This window comes from Salvia splendens, chromosome 8 (genome assembly GCF_004379255.2).
Source record: "Salvia splendens isolate huo1 chromosome 8, SspV2, whole genome shotgun sequence".
In the NCBI taxonomy this organism is placed as follows: Eukaryota; Viridiplantae; Streptophyta; class Magnoliopsida; order Lamiales; family Lamiaceae; genus Salvia; species Salvia splendens.
Window position 1 is genome coordinate 3,992,625 of NC_056039.1, and position 15,692 is coordinate 4,008,316.

Here is a 15,692-nt window from a genome sequence, read left to right on the forward strand (position 1 = left end):
ATTTTAATTCATTGTATATCTAAGAATGAACTGTCACTGGACTATGGATTTATCTCACCCATAGTTTCTGGATTTTAAAAATATCTCCAATAGTCTTGCAAAAGGAACAATTTCAAAATAAACCCTTAGTCCAAAAATTATTGAAGATATTTTTAAAACCCAGAGACTATGGACGACTATGGACTAGATGAACCAAAAGTCCATGAACTATTTTATAATTCACTCTATATCTAAAACATTTAAAAACGAATCCAAACTTTTAGAAAACGAATCCAAACTTTTAGAAAACGAATCCAAACTAAATTCATATATAACTAAGTACTATATGAATTATAAGGCTACACGATTTGGATAAGCCTAACCGTGATTGCGTATTGGAAAACCTTGCTCACAATTTGGTGAAGGATTTGATGTCCTAACAAACACATCTTATTATCTAAATCATATGAATCGATACTCATATTAAATCCAAGTCTCAAATATATTGACCGTATAAGGTTCAAAAATATAAACACCTTATTCAAAATATCGATATTTTATTTTGTGTATAAGTAAAATATCATGTCATAACATTCCACATTTTCCCAATGTTGTAGTAACTTTTTTTTTATTGCAAAATAACTCCATGCAATATATTACGTACGGATAATAAATTCTACTTCTATTAATGCTGCTAAAATTGACTAATTACAGCTAAATTATTTAAAAATATGGCCTACCATGAAATACACAAAAATAAAGATAAAGAGCATCCATAATGGCGCCTAGCGCACCGCCTAGCCGAGCCCCGGCGCTAGGCAGTCCGCTAGACGAACCATTGTAACCGCCGAGCCGGTTTCCGGAAAAAAAAATTGCCTAGCGCTAGGCGATGTGTGGGCGCTGGGCGATCCACTCGCCGCCATTGCAGGCTCCGGATCGCCGAGCGCATCGCCCAACGGATTTTTTAATTTTTTTTATTTAATGTTTTTTTTATGAAACTCATTCTTGGTTGTTTCTCTTTTATAGAGACATCCTTGAATGTTTTATGTTCTACTTTCGATGTGGGACAAACTCATTCTTGGTTGTTTCTCTTTTATAGAGACATCCTTGAATGTTTTATGATCCACTTTCGATGTGGGAAAAACTCATTCTTGGTTGTTTCTCTTTTAGAGACATCCTTGAATGTTTTATGTTCCACTTTTGATGTGGGACAAACTCATTCTTGGTTGTTTCTCTTTTATAGAGACATCCTTGAATGTTTTATATTCCACTTTCGATGTGAGACAAACTCATTAATGAAGATGTTGTAATGTTATTTTAATTTTAACGAATTGTGTTTTTTTAATTAATGTACTTTTTAAAATTTAATATTATTATTGAACTTTTCCGTATTTGTGTCGTAAATTTAATTCCGTATTTTGTGTGATTATTAATTATTTGTTTTATATAATTTTGAGTGATGTGGCTAGACTATGACTAGGCTATGACTGAGCTATTTGCTTGTTTTGATGATGTGACAGGAGGATTTTTAGTGTTGATGATGTGGTAGGAGGAGTTTGTGGTTAGACTATCACTAAGCTATTGCTGGGCTATTCCTATCGTGGATAGCCTAAGCAATTGAACCAATATCTAGTTGTCAAAAAAATAAAATACGGAGTATTTTGTTGGAAGAAAATATCAAATGCCTTATCATATCACCACACAGTTCCAGACGCCTCCAAATGGGCGTGTTGACACGCGCTGTAAATAAATACGTATCTTGGTGTTGGTGGTGACAACTGCTGAAGATCTTTAAATCTGACGTGGCACCCTTCCTACTTTTAAGCACATGTGTCACCACCATGTTAACTGCACTTCCTCGCTCACCGCTTCTTTCTCTTCTCTCTTCACTCACGATTCTATTGCCATTTTCGTTTTATGCAACGGAAACTGAGTCTAGGGCTGTCTCCGCCGCCATCGCCGCATATTTGTTGTGCTAATGACTTGACTACTCAGATCTACCAAGATACTCTATTTTGTAGCATCAATTGCTGGTAATTGCGTATATTCCTTCACGATTTTCGTCCCAAACTTTTCCCTCTCCACATTTGTCTTTCTTCTTCCGCTTTTTTTTCCGTTATTGTGATTTTCTATGAAGCAATTGTGAGAAAATGGATAGGATTATTCTATGGTGAAGTTTATGTTGAATTGTTAAGTATGTGTAGTTCCATTTTGAAGTAGGTTTTCTGAGTTATTGTGGACTCTAATGTGTGTTATAGAAGGATACGGATGGGACAAAGTTACAAACAACTCTATATCTGCAATTCTGCTAACGTAACTTAATTTCTTCTTTTTTTGGGGACATGGACTATATATTGATGATGGACAATTGACAGACGCATTAAGCAGGGTGCTGACGGAATTTTGGGGTCACATATCATGTATCAAGTGCTCTTTGTATAGAGAAGACATAATCTTAATCTTATTAGATATCTGTACAAAATATGATATGGATAGCTATAAGGTGTAGTCATTATTCTAAATATATACTGTATATTTCTGTCTTCTTGTGATTTGAGTATATCTTCCAACAATGTATGGCTTCAAAGAGCTGAAAGCTAGTATTGAAAAACATATGTATATCTGATCATAGTCACAGCTGTGAAATGCTCCTTGTTCCTGCAGGAAGAAAGCACAATGTGGACTGATGAGAAGCACAGCATATATCTTGAACATTTAGAACTCTCATTTGTTAAACAGCTGCACCAGTCAATCAGTTTGCTTGAGAAGTGTTCAGATCAGGACGAGGGAGAAAGAAGCATTTCACGAATAGATCACATTAACGACGCGCAGGTTGAGACTCGAGTCATCATCCCAATATTTCATTTTGTCAAACTCTCTTGATGGAACATATATGCAATTCTTCAGCCTGACTAACTTTTGATGATACTTCAGCATGGTTGTTGCAAAAAGATCAAGTGCAATAGGGGTTATCCTCTTTCCAATGTTTCAGTTGATTCTGTTGGTCATACTGAGAGCCAGCGGTTATATCGTAATAAGCGCATAGGGATGAAACGTCCTGCTGCCTCAGCTCGTCATACTTGTTCTTCACATCAAAATTCTGCCGGTACCAGATACTGTGACTCCGAGAGAGGTGATTTGAACATATTCTTGTGAATGAGATTGGCCAGTTCTATAGTGATATGGTTTGTTGTTTGGTATCTAATGCATACATGCTTTAATATCCTTTGGAATGAGATCCTAGTTTATCTGTTGCTGAGACCATTGCAAATCATGCTCTAAAATGTAGTATCACTTTCTATTGTGCTGACTAATGAGTTATTGGATTCTTGCAGAGGGTACAGGTCAGAATTTTGTTGATGAACAACATGAATTAAACTCTGATACTGCGAAAAGAATGAAGACTTTCTCACCACCGGATTAGTCAAGATTGAGTGACGGGGCACATGTATTCCCAGTTTCATTCTATATCTTCTTGATCCAACAAGCATCAACTATAGAGAAATGTCTCAGAAGATGAGACCTCTAGTCTTGTAGGTTAATTATATTGCGTCGTGAACTGAGGAACCCTTTGAGATCTTCATCAATTCTAGAGAAATGTCTCAAACAGATGACAGCTCCAGGTTTGTTTAAGAGTTCTCCGTAATACTATGATATATCATGTACTCCTATTTGTTTATTCGATTATTGGATAAGTTTAGATGTAAATGTAAGATGCTATATTCTGATTCTAGCTAGTTGTGAGGTAGTACTCCTACTTACTAGTTCAAGATTGTGTATAATATGAGTATATCTGAATGCAAGAAGCCATCTTATATATACTCCATTTGTATTCTTCACAAATACTCCCTCCGTCCAGCAATAGCAGTCCCATTTCTCCAGGGCACGGGTTTTAAGAAAGTTTTGGAGTGTATAATAAATAGTGTGTGATAGTGGAAGGTGGGACCCACCTAAATTGTTTAAACCTTTTTTGTTTAGCTTGCATACACCAAGCTGCCCAATTTTTTGTTTTTGGTTTGCAAGCACGTTTCCATTTCAGTTCATGGAATCTCAAATTTAATTTCCGGCTGCCAATTTAAAAAATGGACATAGTACATGGAAAACTGAATTTAAAAGGAACACTCAACATAAAAAACTGCCTTCCATTACATAATTGATCAAAATAAGGTGAAATCACCTCAAAATACAAGAGGGAAGTGAAAGTTTCAAATTTCCCTTTAAAATCCAATAAGTACAACTCCACAGTTGCTATAAATGCATCAACTATACTCATTTAAGCCATCTCCAACAACCCCAAATTTGAAAATCTTCCAAAAAAACTCTTGCACAATTAAGTAAATTCATCTCCCTCAGAAAAATTTCATCCTAGGGATAGATAATGGGCAGAGGCAAACCCTGCACTTGAGCAGCAACATGAAGAATAATGTGGTGCAGTTTCTACTCAAGCACAACCATGATGGAGTACTAGCAAGAGGGGCTGAGAAACTTTTAGCATCAGTAGGAAGACAATATATAGGCTATGGAAAGCAGCCAAGGAGCAGATGCAAAGGGGAGAACCTGCAATGATGGAAGGAAAAGTTAGAGGCTACCATCATGTTGACAGATTAGAACTTGATCAAGAAAAGGTTAGAAACTTATCTACTCTTGAAAGATCTTCCCTGAGAAAGATGACAGTAAAATTGAATGTGAGCAAGAGCACATTAGGTCAGTGGGTGAAGCAAGGTAAACTACGGCCACATACAAATGCAATCAAATCTGCCCTCACCAATATGAATAAGATAGCAAGAGCTAGATGGAGTCTTAGTCAACTTCGGCCACAGATTACTCAAGGTAGAGTTCAGTTTCAAAGCATGCACAATGTAGTGCATATAGATGAAAAATGGTTCTATATGACCAAGGTATCAGACAGGTACTACCTCTTGCCGGATGAGGATGAGCCATATAGGTCATGCAAATCCAAGAGATACATCACCAAAGTGATGTTTATGTGTCCTGTCAGTAGACCACAGTTTGGTATGGATGGGCAGGCAACTTATGATGGTAAGGTGGGAATATTTCCCTTCACTGAAGTACAGCCAGCACAGAGGAAGTCAAAGAACAGGGCAAGAGGCACCATGGAAACCAAAGCAATCAATTCAGTCACAAAGGCAGTGATGAGGGACTGCCTTATCCACAAGGTATGCAACTTTTTTCATTCTATCAGATCTTAACAATTCAAAAAAGATCATCATCTAGCTATGTTATTGTTCTTTATGCCAGAATATACCTGCAATTAAGGCCAAGTGGCCTGTTGGGGCAAGTAAAGACATTTACATTCAGCAAGATAATGCAACCCCACACATAACTGCCATGGATACAGATTTTCAGGCTGTTGCCAATTCAGATGGATTTAAAATCCAACTGATTTGTCAACCACCTAATTCCCCTGACACTAACATCTTAGACCTGGGATTTTTTAGAGCAATTCAGTCACTGCAGCATGAGAAACCATGCAAGACTGTGGATGAACTTGTGGGGAATGTGTGTAGCTCATTTGTAGAGCTGTCACCACAAACTCTCAACAGAGTTTTCCTAAGCTTGCAGGCTTGCCTCACTGAAATCCTACAGTGCAGAGGTGGAAATGGATACAAAGTCCCCTGACACTAACATCTTAGACCTGAGATTTTTTAGAGCAATTCAGTCACTGCAGCATGAGAAACCATGCAAGACTGTGGATGAACTTGTGGGGAATGTGTGTAGCTCATTTGTAGAGCTGTCACCACAAACTCTCAACAGAGTTTTCCTAAGCTTGCAGGCTTGCCTCACTGAAATCCTACAGTGCAGAGGTGGAAATGGATACAAAGTCCCATACATCAACAAGGACAGACTACAAAGAAATGGGGGACTCCCCAATGTGCTGGAAGTGGATGAGGATGTTGTGAGAGATGTGCTGCACTACTTACAAATTGGGGTTGGAGGGTGTTTTTTTAATGGCTTTTGTGTAAATTATGAATTGAGGGAGGGTAATTTATTTATCTAAATATGGTAAGTAGAACCGGGACTCCTATTCCCGGATGTCCCTAAACTGAAAAACAGGACTCCTATTACTGGACGGAGGGAATATTAAATATATTCCGCCCCCACATATCACAGGTTACACTACTAAAATAGCATTATCCTTTTTATTCTTCCAAATAAATCTATCCTAAGATATCTTTTTGGATGATTAAGAGTTGATGCCTTGATACATCAAGCATCAAGGTGTCCACTATTTCAAGTCAGAAAAATATGGAGCATATAAATACAATATCTGGATATTTGTACTTCTGTTACAATTAAATAAGTACTCTATAATTTTACTTTTTATATCTAGCATTTTTTAGAGAACTTTGTATACTACATCACTACTCCATTGGATCACAAAAAATTACTACATAAAATATGTTAACATGAATCAAAATAAAAAAAAAGGGGGATTATTTCGTTGACGTGGTATAACCTAATACTATCATTACACGTCAAAACTAGCATTCTATATTTATACAGTCAATTACACATTCAATTGAATTAGATTCTTAAAGAATTTTTGTAAGCATGATAAATTTCATGAACCCCTAATACAAACTTGGACAATTGATTTTAGATGTTTAGAGAATTTTGTAATCATGTGATACAAATGATGGAGTACATATTTAAACAATTTGATTTTAAATTAATGAATTTTTGTAACCATGATAGTAAATTTGTTGAACTCTTAAATCTTAATACAAACTTAGAACAATTTGATATTTGAGTTTTTAAAGAATTTTTTTGTAACCATGATAAGTTTCATGATTCTACTACAAACTCTTGATATAGTAGTAATTAAAGAATAAAAATGATAATGAAGCGTCTTCGATTGTTCATCTTGACAGCTTCTCACATTTAATTAAGTAGTAGTACTATATAATTATTGAATAATAAACTACAGTAAAGAAAATGTAAATCAAATTAATTGAAGAGTAAAGGTCAAAATTGGTCCTGAACATATAGCCATTTTACGATTTTGGTCCTAAACATTATCTTTTGGATTTTTTGGTCCTGCACATATGGACATTTGATCATTTTGGTCCTCCGTCAATATTTCCGTTAAAAACTAACGGTCAACATTATCTTTTGGATTTTTTGGTCCTGCACATATGGACATTTGATCATTTTGGTCCTGCACATATGAAATTTTGATCATTTTGGTCCTCCGTCAATATTTTCGTTAAAAACTAACGGTCAACGGCCGATTTTTGACTAAAACAATGGGTTGGGTCGGGTCGTGTTTGGGTCGGGTTTGGGTTACACGTTAAGAAAAAAATAATATTTTCTTAAAATCTAAGCATAATATTTTCGTTAAAATCTAAGCATAATATTCTTAAAAAATTAATTAATATTTTTTAATTAATAAAATTAAAGTATAGTATTTTTTAATTAATTTTTTCATGAATTTGAAGAAAATATTATGCTTTGATTTTATTAAAAACAATTTTTTAATTATTTAATTTTATTATATAGATTTAATATTAGTATACTTTAATTTTATTGTTTTGATTAAAAAATGATTATTTTAATTTGGTAATTTTTTATTTTATCGTGTAACATCATGTTTAAATCGTATAATAACATCATGTTTTAGTCGTTATAATATTTTTAATCAACAAAAATAACTAAAAATTAAAGTTTTATAATTTTTTAATTAATAAAAAATAATTTTTTTTTTCTTAACGTGTAACCCAAACCCGACCCAAACACGACCCGACCCAACCCATTGTTTTAGTCAAAAATCGGCCGTTGACCGTTAGTTTTTAACGAAAATGTTGACGGAGGACCAAAATGATCAAAATTCCATATGTGCAGGACCAAAATGATCAAATATCCATATGTACAGGACCAAAAAATCCAAAAGATAATGTTGACCGTTAGTTTTTAACGAAAATGTTGACGGAGGACCAAAATGATCAAATTTCCATATGGGCAGGACCAAAATGATCAAATGTCCATATGTGCAGGACCAAAAAATCCAAAAGATAATGTTTAGGACCAAAATCGTAAAATGGCTATATGTTCAGGACCAATTTTGGCCTTTACTCTTAATTGAATTAGTAATTTAGATCCGAAGCAGATCGTGTTTTGGAAGCAGAATCAAAAAGAGTGAAATAATTGAAGGAAGTGCCCAAGAAATTCCTCAGCCTTCCCTTTTTACTGCTGCATCCCTCAATCCTCTCTTCTCCCTATATTTTCTCTCTTCTTCCTTATACCTCGCCTTTCAATTGGGCCAGATTTCCCACCGCCTTTCAATACTGCCAAATTTCATTCGCCTTTTCTTCAGCTACCGCTTCATTTGATCGTCTACATTGAACATTTCAATCTCGCCTTTCTCCCTCGGTTGATGCCTCATTGCTTCGCAATTCTCTGATGGAATCGTTCTGGAAGCCCAATGGCGTCCCCGACGTTTCTCATTTTTCCCTCGCTTTCTGCTTCGTGTTTATCTTCTTCGCCGCAAGGGCTTTCCTCGACAGATTCATTTTTCGCGTAAGTTCATTTTTCAATTTTTGGCTGGGAGCAAATAGGTGAATTGATGTTGAGAATGTGTAATTAATTGTGGATGTATGCTGAGAATCTATAATTGTGGTTTTACTTGCTTGATCGATAAATCTTACGATTCATTGCATAATTCCTCTTCTTTCATTTTCTTTTTCCTGCAAACCGAGGTGGTGGAATATAATATTATTAGACATACTTTGCTATATTCACTACGATTTGAACAATTCTAATGTAAATTAAGTTTTGAATCTCTTGATTCCAAGTTTTTGGCCATGAAATGGCTCAAACTAGTAGACTATTGTGCAATTCCGAGATTAGGTTTCTTGACCGTAGAGGCTTAGAGAATTAAAATATTCCAGAAATTTATTTGAAGTTATTTTTTATACTATGTGAATATGATAGGACTGAATATGGAATGAGTCAATCTTCACAAATTTGATATCTATTTTTCAGCTCTATTAACATTTTGTGACTTAATAAACTCTGGTTAATCTTATAGAAATTAGGTATATTTGTAGAAAGAGAAGACACAAGATCATAGCCTTATTTATGTCAATATTTTCCTTTCTCACTAAGTGATCCATATATTTCAGAGACTGGCAGTCAGGTTGGTGACCAGAGGTACTGGTCAGTCGAAATGGAGTAAGGAGACGAGCACAAAGATCGCCAAATGTGCGGAGTCCATGTGGAAGTTTGCGTACTATGGTACTGTTGAGTTTTGTGTTTTGGCAGCTAATTACCAGGAACCATGGTTTACAGATGTGAAAGAATACTTTACAGGCTGGCCTGATCAAGAACTTAAGTAAGTCCGATCTTCACAATTATTCTCTTTAACTACTGTGATTGAATTCTCATGATAAATCCATAAAATGTTGCTGGAGTCTAGGTATAGAGTTTCCTTAACAATTGATTTGATGTTATTAGGGGCAAATATGGGTTCAGGGTTTCCCAAATATGTGTAAACCTCCTGATGAAGTGTAGTATGCTGCACCTTCTCATATGAAGAGTTCTGAACACTGGTCACTGTCCTAATCAAGCAACTTGAAATGCTTCAGTTTTCTTGTTACTGCTGGCAACCTTGCCAGCCTTTCTGATGAAACAGTTATTCCCCTGTAACACCACATCTCAAATTGTTTAAGATGCTGCCAAGGCAGTATCCTATTTGATTTTTCATGAAGCTCTTTCACGTATTGTTTGCATTATGTTTTACTTCTATATTCTCTCTATGTGGAACATGGCTGTTTGAAACCCCACGATATTGCATGTCTTGAAATGCCTTTTGATGTACATAAAGTAGCCTTTGTTAATGTTTCAGGCTTTCTGTGAAACTTATATACATGTGCCAGTGTGGATTCTACCTCTATAGCATTGCTGCCCTCCTTACCTGGGAAACTCGAAGGAAGGATTTCTCTGTCATGATGTCACATCATATCGTGACCGTCATCCTAATTTCTTATTCATACATGACAAGGTACTTTTTTTCACTTTGTTTGTGAAATTTTTGGTCAATTACATTGCACAGAGAACAATTTTATCAAGTACATAGAGGAAGTTCATTAACTACTGCTATCCTTAGTGGGCCAAAGAAAATTTTGAACTCTTTATCTGATTTTGGATTATCTGAATGCTGATCTGTAATTTTTTATAAATATCAACAAGTGCTACACTTCGCTAGTCAATTTACAAATTAGCTAGAAAAATTGCCAAGATGGTGTGTGATCCTTTCTGCTCTTACTATGTATGGCTTTTCCTATGTATTGTCTTGTTAATCCTAATATGCACGTATAGTTGAGATGTTTGGTAAAGTTTTTGCATGAACAGTCTTGAGTTTTCTTAAGCTTGTCCTGAAGTTCAATTTTTACACTTTTGAGTACTTAAAGTCATAAAAGGTGCGACACATAGTCAAAGGTTCATGATAACTTTAATTCTAACTACTATTCTCTGTGGTAAATTAGTGGCTATATGATTCATTTAAGTTTGAATGAACTTGCTTAATTGCCATATATACTAGTTTCCATCTAAATCCTAATCGATTGGAAAATTTTGTTGCCAAATTGAGGTGAGTAATTTACACCCATGTTTCCTTGTTACCAATGAAAGATGGAATTCTCTTACAAACTCTAAAAGGCTATCCACGCCATCTCAATGATGAGTTAATTATAAATGCATGCATGAGAAAACACTCACACACACATGCACAGTTGATAAAGAGTATAACTTATTAATGGACTGTTTTTATTTACTATGTGTAGGTTCTTCCAGATAGGAATTGTAATTCTTGCATTGCATGATGCAAGCGATGTATTCCTTGAAGGTGCTAAAATTTTTAAATACTCAGGAAAAGAGCTAGGAGCTAGTGCATTTTTTGGTTTGTTTGCCATATCATGGCTCGTGCTAAGGCTTATATACTTCCCATTTTGGGTCATCAGGTCATCGAGGTGGGTTTTTAAATGATTTTAGCTCGACTTAACTTAATGTTGGATTGTGTATATTCCAACTAATCCTTTTCTGGTTACTGTTCCATAGCTACTATCTGTGTCAAGTCCTGAACCTGTCACAGACGTCCCATGCAACAATGTACTATATCTTCAACACAATGTTAATCACTCTGCTGATTTTCCACATTTACTGGTGGTTCCTCATATGTTCAATGATAACAAAACAACTAAACAATAGAGGAAAGGTTGGGGAAGACATACGATCAGGTGAGTCTTTTGATTCTAGAGACATGCATAACCATTTATTCCTATGGAGTGTTTAAAAATGGACGTTTAATCCTACATGCTATTTGAAATGCTTCGACAACTGTGCTTAAATTACGGCAAGAAATTCGATTTTGAACTTCTGCCTTCAGTTTGGATTAGTGATAGGTGCTCATTCATCAACTAAGCCTTTCTCCATAAAAAAAACAAATAATATTGCAGTGAGTTTGTGTTGCTAATACTTGCATATGTATGTATCTACAGACAGCGAAGATGATGATTGATGAGTAGGTTAGGTTGGAGATGACCCCGCTTCAAGACCTCGTGAAAATATGGATTGTTCGATGCAGGATTGTTCAGCAGAACTTTCGTGACTCGTATTCTCGATTGTTGTAGTAGACTAGTAGGGTTAGATAGGGTATTCTTGCATTTAAAGAGAAGAAAAAAACTTGGTAGAATTTTCTTGTGTGGTATTGTGAATTTAATTCCAGGCAAGTGAATGTATTGTTTTGGGACTAGTGCGACTATGGTTACAAAAGTAGTTGTAAATACTTCCTATGCAATTATTAGATATGTAACTAACACTATTTCGAGTGGATACAATCCAAGAATAAGAAACTACGATATCATTAGGAAATTGTTTTCACACCAAAATATAAATTACATTTCTTGTGATCTTGTTACATTATATCATCAAATAAGTATAAACGTTGATACAAAACCTGTAGCTGAAAAAAATTCATTAGATAAAAAAAGTAGATATATTCGGGGTCGAACCTACGACTTTCTGCTTAGGAAACAGACGCTCTATCCACTGAGCTACAGGCGCTTATTTTAACCAATTCAATACCTTAATTTCATATTTATGGCTGATGAACCAATATCAAGCTCATTCTTAAATTAAATGGTTTGTTTTGTTCTCTGTTTTTTTGGGTAAATTCCGCGAATGTACGTCATGGGAGATGATATCCGCCATTTGTACCCGGAAAAAAACCATTTCCAATGATGGGAAAGACGTGTGAGCCTCTCGCGTCTTTGATAAAACAAACACGCATGAAGCTCTCGCGTGTTTACTCATACACGCATTCTTCTCTCGCGTGTTACTCATACACGCGTTAGGCAAACGCGTGTTTGCCTTGGTTCCATCGCTGCTTCTGCCTCTCATTCACAGAACACCCACACCAGATGTCGGATTAACTTCGGGGTTGTCAACGAAGAAACTGGAGGCAACGGGATTTAAGTATGAGAATGGATTGGATGAAATGTTTGACGACGCAATTAAAGCATGCAAAGAGAAAGGGCTTATGTAGATGTATTTGAATGAATTCGATTGTGGTTTCATCTTGATTTGAAGTTTAATTGTGTGTTTTCTTGTGCAAAAATAGGGAGTAAACGATTGTGGTTTCATGGAATTTCGCCAAGATAAGAGCGTAGCTTCTCTGGGCTCTCCCAATTTGAAAATCTTGATTTGAATGAAAGGCATTATACACGCGAGTCGGTGATGCGTGTTTGTTTATACACGCGAGAGAGAGACGCGTGTTTCATTTAAACACGCGAGAGGTGCTCGCGTCTTTCCCTTCATTGGAAATTTTTTTTTCGGGTACAAATGGCGGATAAGAGCTCCCATGAGGTACTTTCATGGAATTTCGCCCTGTTTTTTTAGAGATTAATTGATTGTTTTGATTAAATACAGATTATAATATCTGAAATCAAAATTATTGAATTACGTTCAAGAAGCGCCTGTAGCTCAGTCGTGGCTTCGACCCCTACCTGGCTCGGTAAATATTTTAAAATTTTAAATTTATTTATTTCCGCACGATATTTATAAGTTGTACTATATCAATGTCAATTTATCAAAGAAAAAAAAAATTGTCTTACAATTCCTATGTTTCTATCTGGTAAAATCATTTTTCTCATGTTTTTGTTTCTTGTATCACAACTCAATTAAGTTGCGATAGACTAGTACATTCTAAAATTTTACACATTCTTAAATTTTTTAAAACAGAATATTAGTATGGCTGTGCGGTGTTCTTGTTTCCCTTTGCATGAATTTTATATTTTTAGTAATGTCATCTTACATTACAAACCTTTAATTGAATCAAAACTTTTAAATACCATTAATCTTAACAAAAAAAAGAAAAACAAAAATTTCTAAAATAATAGATTAAGAACGTATTCTATGTTTTGGTGAGCTTTTGCAACTAAAAACTCATGTTATTCCATTTAAAATTTTCAACTGAAGTGTCCAATTTCAAGAATACAAAATTCTCACTTTTCAAGCAATAATTGGACAAAGTCCGTGATATGATTTATCGGCAATGAAGGTATAAAATACTAAAGGAACTAATACAAAATTAAACTATGTCCAAAAAGATTACAAGAACAAAAAAAGACAACATACAAATAGGAGTTTTAAAACAATGCTGGTTACTTGATGGGAAACCAAAATAGACACAAAACCTAAGTTCACTCCACTTTTTATTCACGAATTCTTGTCCATTTCTTGCATCGTAATTTCATTAGAGAATTTCTGATGATAATATATTGCACACTCTACTATTACAATGTGACTCTAATTCTTATCTTTATCAGAATCCTTTTCACTTATTTATCTACAGAACAAGACAAAGGAAAAAACAAGATTTTATTTTATTGTTAGTCAAGATTCAATACTAAAGTTAAATCAACTTCACATGTGAAAATCTCATACACACATGATTTAAGGTGATGTCTAATGTGCCATAAGTGATTGTTTGAGTCATGGAGTAATAATTTTGTCTTCCCATCTAGAGAATTTTAGTGAAGTATGAGAATTATCAGAAATAAATATTTGTTTATTATATAATCAAAGTTTTGTTAACAGAGAAAACAATGCCTTAGGTTTATAATGTGCAATATTTTCAGTTGAAGCAAGACCAAAGATGAACTCAATATAAATAACCCCATGTTCATAAAATTGCCTTTGTGTTAAATTGTTGCATAGGACCTCTGCAGATGTCCAAAGGTTGCACTAATTGATGTAGTTCATAAAAAATACTACTAGTATGGTTATTATGTAATATAACCAATCTTTAAATTTCACATGGGGAAGGGAATGTCCTCATTGCTCTCACCATTGAAAAAAAAGTTAATATTTCTGATTTTCCATGTACACTTAATTTAAGAATAAGACATAATATGAATGAATTATTGTGATTCATTGAACTTAATCAGGTTTGGATTCCTCCATTCATAACAAAAATTTTACCACAGTATTTTGCATATAAATATATCTAATTTAGTTTCTTGACAAAAAAGAGCAATACAGCTTTTGAAAAGAGCAAATTAAAATATGACACAAGCTGGATTTTAACAGAATCATTTGACTAAACTGACTGGTAATTAATGATATTTGATACTTGGTTTGAAGAAATTTCGTAGAAGTAGCTCATAGCTTTTGGATCTTACTCTTTAATGAAGACAGCTTAAGTCCAGTTCAACAACCACAAAAAAATATATATATAGGTGAGATACACATATAAAAATATTTTAAGCATGAGAGATGAATCAAGACTTATTTGATTGTTTATTTAGTTTATCTTTAGCTTAATCCAACTGTTTCCTCCAAGATTAAGATGCTCTTATAACCCTTTCACCACAATATGCCAGCTTTTACTAGTGAGAAAGCAAACAAAAATACTTAAAATTTGTCATCCTACATGATTTAATATATTTGATATACATAGATCTATGAAAACATTATTATATGCTCTTCACATTTCTTCATCAGCATAAAGGGTCACATCCACATTTTTCAACTTGTCAAAAAATTTGAAATAGTCCTATTCCTATATAAAGAGGGCTCTAACACATTGCATTGCATGACAACTCCAACAGTAAAGCAAACAAGATTTGAAGTTTTGATCTTGCTTCTATTCTGCAATGGCATGCTTGAACATGTCGAGCAACGATCATGCCTTGTACAGCACGAATGCAGGTCCAAGAATCTCGTTTTCAAGTGATTTTCTTGAGCCGGTGAAGCTGGAGAAGAGCTACAGAGAGGCCCCCGTGTCCTCGGATTTTGAGTTCTCTGTCCGGAACTACTCTATGATCTCTGCAGATGAAGTTTTCTTCGATGGCAAAATGCTGCCATCGAGGGAGAGCTTCACAAAGGCGAAAACCCTCAGAGACGAGCTCCTTTCTAGTGACGATGGCTGTGAGGATGTCTCGTTGCGGAGGGCGAAGGGCACGAGCCGATGGAGGGAGAGGTTTGGACTGAAGAGAACACCCAAGGGTTTGGGAAGTATAGATGAGATGAAGGCCTCAGAGATGGGTGTTTTTGGCAGGAAGAAATAATGATGTACTATTTTGTAATGCTAGTCTGATTTTTGTTGTAAATTGTGCTGATTTGTTAGTTTTGCATGTTGCTGACTGATGACTTAGAAAATGGATGTAGATTTTGTTATCTTTTTTCTGTAATCT

At 35.0% G+C, this 15,692-nt stretch overlaps 4 protein-coding genes across 4 annotated transcripts; all 4 read left to right on the forward strand.

Moving 5' to 3' along the window:
• Positions 1–1,810: 1,810 nt before the first annotated feature.
• LOC121743587 (cold-regulated protein 28-like) lies at positions 1,811–3,798 on the forward strand. Its single transcript, XM_042136915.1, has 4 exons — positions 1,811–2,012; positions 2,644–2,811; positions 2,914–3,112; positions 3,315–3,798. The coding sequence occupies exons 2-4, from the start codon at positions 2,656–2,658 to the stop codon at positions 3,401–3,403; spliced, it is 444 nt and encodes a 147-aa protein (XP_041992849.1). The 5' UTR covers positions 1,811–2,012; positions 2,644–2,655; the 3' UTR covers positions 3,404–3,798.
• Positions 3,799–4,541: 743 nt separating this feature from the next.
• On the forward strand, positions 4,542–5,619 carry LOC121744669. Its single transcript, XM_042138257.1, has 2 exons — positions 4,542–5,156; positions 5,239–5,619. Exons 1-2 carry the CDS (start codon positions 4,542–4,544, stop codon positions 5,617–5,619), a joined length of 996 nt encoding a protein of 331 aa, XP_041994191.1.
• A 2,517-nt stretch (positions 5,620–8,136) lies between these two features.
• LOC121745477 (ceramide synthase LOH2-like) lies at positions 8,137–11,749 on the forward strand. The gene is made up of 6 exons (XM_042139407.1): positions 8,137–8,517; positions 9,123–9,331; positions 9,845–10,000; positions 10,782–10,967; positions 11,056–11,234; positions 11,496–11,749. The coding sequence occupies exons 1-6, from the start codon at positions 8,401–8,403 to the stop codon at positions 11,513–11,515; spliced, it is 867 nt and encodes a 288-aa protein (XP_041995341.1). The 5' UTR covers positions 8,137–8,400; the 3' UTR covers positions 11,516–11,749.
• A 3,403-nt stretch (positions 11,750–15,152) lies between these two features.
• LOC121744670 lies at positions 15,153–15,566 on the forward strand. Its single transcript, XM_042138258.1, has one exon. It carries the CDS (start codon positions 15,153–15,155, stop codon positions 15,564–15,566), a length of 414 nt encoding a protein of 137 aa, XP_041994192.1.
• Positions 15,567–15,692: the final 126 nt, after the last annotated feature.